This window comes from Trachymyrmex septentrionalis, unplaced genomic scaffold (assembly GCF_001594115.1).
Source record: "Trachymyrmex septentrionalis isolate Tsep2-gDNA-1 unplaced genomic scaffold, Tsep1.0 scaffold6, whole genome shotgun sequence".
NCBI classification, from domain to species: domain Eukaryota; kingdom Metazoa; phylum Arthropoda; class Insecta; order Hymenoptera; family Formicidae; genus Trachymyrmex; species Trachymyrmex septentrionalis.
The window spans coordinates 2,963,365-2,966,930 of NW_017305778.1; the positions used below are offsets into that span (position 1 = coordinate 2,963,365).

Sequence of the window (3,566 nt, forward strand, 5' to 3'; positions counted from 1 at the left end):
AGTGTTCTATCTATTTACTACAGATAGCCAGTACCTTTTACTAATGCCTTATTTTTTACTGCATCTTTTCCTTTCATGCTGTTTGTAATTATCCGATTTATCAATTACAATGTTATAAGTATACAATAAATTTCTTATTATTACATCATTGCTATTAATACATTTTTTACATTTTTATTATTATATCATTATTAATATTATCATTATATTATTTTGTAATTATCGTTTAATTTTAATCGCATAATTCTCAAAATATATAAAATATCGTAAAATGTAATAATATCGAACTGTATATTAATATCAAGACAATTTGAAAGATACGTTGCTTAATTGCATATCAGGAAATCCGATTCAGTTTTCATCAAAAGACGGATACTTAATCCATGAATGATGCGGCTTTACAAATAACGGTGTCGCAGGTAGCGAGCCAATTTCTGTCAAAGAAAAACAGCGCGATACGCGCGGACGAGCCTTCGCAACTCAGCCAATCGACTAGCAAGGTCATCTGGACATGAGCCAATCAAATAAGCTTTTTCATAGCGAGTCTTCTCGATTTATGATATGACGTTGTACATCATCCGATACACGTGCGAGCCAAATCATGGTTTTCCATGAGCCGAGACATGTTTGTTCATTTGAAAAATAACATACGTATAAGTATTTATCGAGCAATTTATATTATTAGGTAAAATAAATCTCGTGATATACAATTGCCCTAGACATTTTGTGCCAGCACAAAATATTTATCACTATTCATTTTTTTGAAATGTTATTATATATAAATATTTTATACTTTTCATAATATTTATTACAACATTTCAATGAATATTTTATAATATCTATAATAAATGTTTATGATCTGTGCAATCTAAGACCGTCAAAATATTTCCAAAACATTTTAAAATAATTCTTATAAATATTTAAAAATATTTTAGAAATATTTTAGAAATATTGTGTGCTGTCTAGGGCTTTTTATTTTATGTCCTACATACATTTACTTATTTTTTAAAAACGTCAATAACAATCAGGCAATCATTATTTCAATAACTCTTTCTATAAAGAATTTTGGCAGCTTATTCAACAATATTTTCTTTTAAGCGATAATGTCTTAAAGATTAAAGGAATTTCAATGTTTATTTGTAAACATTTTTCGCCGAATAAAAAAGTTGAAGATCTTGTAATTATTTCAATGTCTATATCCTGATGGATGCAATCCACCTAGCACTATAATACTTTGAAACATTTGATTAACCAATCAGAAGAAAAAAATGTAATTAGCCAATCAAAGAGAATGCTTCAAAGCATTTGTAGCATCCAGTGAATCATAGCCAAAATCGTAGTATTTTCGAAAAATCATTACGCAGTATGACATCATTGATATTATATCGATATTAAATATTTATAATAAAAATATAAAATAAATTTAGCAAACTAAAACAATTTTTTATTCACTGTGCCAATTATTTTTTTATTAATAAATAAAAGTATGAGTACGCATTTAGCTGTACTACTTTAAAGTAAAGTTTTATTTCTTGATATTTTGCTAATAAATACAATAACGTTTGTGTGATGTTTAACAGAACGAGAAAAATGCGATGCTTACATGTTTGGACATTAGAGTATTAACTATCGATACGGAAATGAATCATCAGATAAGAAAACAAGAACGAGAGTGTCAACATACAAATGTCAAAGCGCAAATAATAATAGCAAAATAATAATTGCGACAACAAATAATAATCAATTTAATCGCGTTAATCATTTCAGTCGAAATTAAGCTTTTTTAAAAAAAACCAAATCGAAGAGTCAGATTAAATAAATTAATAGAGAGCATTTCCGAGCTGTCGAAATCATTGAGACGCACGTAGTAGCGGATGTACGTGTCAATGTTTACGCGATTGGTCTTCTTGCGTGAGAGAAGCGCGTGTCACGAGATTATGAAGGCTATCGGATACAAACAGAAGGCCGGATGTAAACAAACGTGATCGTATCATAACAAGATCGTCTCTCAACTAGGTACCGAGAACCTGCTGACTCTTTGCCCTCCATCCTCCTTTTTGCTCGATGCCGTTGCACCGCGGAATACCTGGGGGGGTAGTGAACGCGTCGCGCGACTACCTCTGGTTGGCCCGCCAGTGTCGTACGATCTTATTTACGATTTTACGAAGCGAGCTAGCCAACTCAAGCCAACTCACCGAGACATCACGTGCTGCTTTCACGTGTGATATAAGAAGCGAGACAGTGCAGGCTGCATTTAGTGTAATATCAAACGAAGGTGGAGACGTTACGGTCAATGCGATTGTATCGCTGATATATATTATATCAGTATACATATATTATTTTCTTTTTCTGTCATTGTAAAAATTGTGTGACTTTTTCAAAGAAATGTGTTGACTCTTATTTTGCCCTTTATTTATTGTTACTTATTTTATATTGTAAAAATTGATTTGATTAAATCTGTTAGTTTCCTTGTGTGTGATCATCAACATTGAACAATCAAACGATTCAATTCTGTAATCGGACTGTAATTTCGACTATTTTGAGCTCTACTGAAATATTCACGGAGAGGAATGTGGAAAAACAACGATAAATGAATTGTGTGATTTAATTGTACCTCGTGACATTTGATTTAAATATCTCTGAGGAAGAAGGAGATATAGAGAGAGTGTGTGGTGTCGATATATAAGTATCGTAAAATTTGAAGTATTCACAATGGCTTTTAATAGACATGCAAAGCACTGCCAAAAATGTGTTCTGTTAACTAGGTGAGTGAGATAACTATATTTGGTATTAATTATTAGAATTAACTAGGTGTGTATGTATACGTGTATGCATATACTTTGATTTACAACGAATAATAGATTTGTTAGAAATTTGTTTTAATTTCTTATTATTGAAAATTTAATTCTATTGAAATGATTCTGGAACGATTCCGACCAAGTTCTGCGATTTATTGAATAAACATAATAGAAATAATAAAAATAATATTAATATTTGTTTGGTAGCATGGAAAAAATTCAGATAGTAACAACAAATTATATATAACTCGAAAATTTTATTATAGATTATAAATTTTGCTGGTTGATTTATAATCAATTTATAACGTCTATTAATTTCAATTTTGATTTAATTACTCTTTGTTTTTTTTTCTAATTCTTAGAATTAAAAAAAAATAAATTAAAATGAAATTTAATCGAGATGAAAATTAATTTACTTTTGTAGAAACAATGGACATTTATCAATTTAATAATGCCCGTTTCTAATAATTAATGTAGATTAATTTTAATCTTGATTTAATCTATTGTTCATCTTTTGATAATTCTAAAAATGATAAAAAGATAAAGAGTAAATTAAACAAGTTAATCTGATGGATCTGGGTACACGTTATATCAAAGCTTGATCGAAGGTAGCTTAAATTATTAATTTAATTCGCATGCGTCATCGCCAGTTGTAATTGCATCATTTCGCCCAGCAAAATTATACGGAAATGCGTATTACGTCATCACCTTAAATTATACTTGATTTTTTTTAGTTGAACTTCTTGCACAGTAATTTTTTTAGTTGAA

The 3,566-nt window shown here is 29.6% G+C and overlaps 1 protein-coding gene across 2 annotated transcripts in view; it reads left to right on the top strand.

Moving 5' to 3' along the window:
- The first annotated feature begins 2,426 nt into the window (after positions 1 to 2,426).
- Positions 2,427 to 3,566, top strand: part of LOC108752365 (calcium-independent phospholipase A2-gamma-like) — a 5,340-nt gene continuing 4,200 nt past the window's right edge. For both annotated transcript variants that reach the window (XM_018493166.1, XM_018493168.1), the window contains exon 1: positions 2,427 to 2,765. In XM_018493166.1, the coding sequence (XP_018348668.1) occupies positions 2,713 to 2,765 (53 nt within the window). In that variant the 5' untranslated portion in view covers positions 2,427 to 2,712. The remainder of the gene's footprint in view (positions 2,766 to 3,566) is intronic.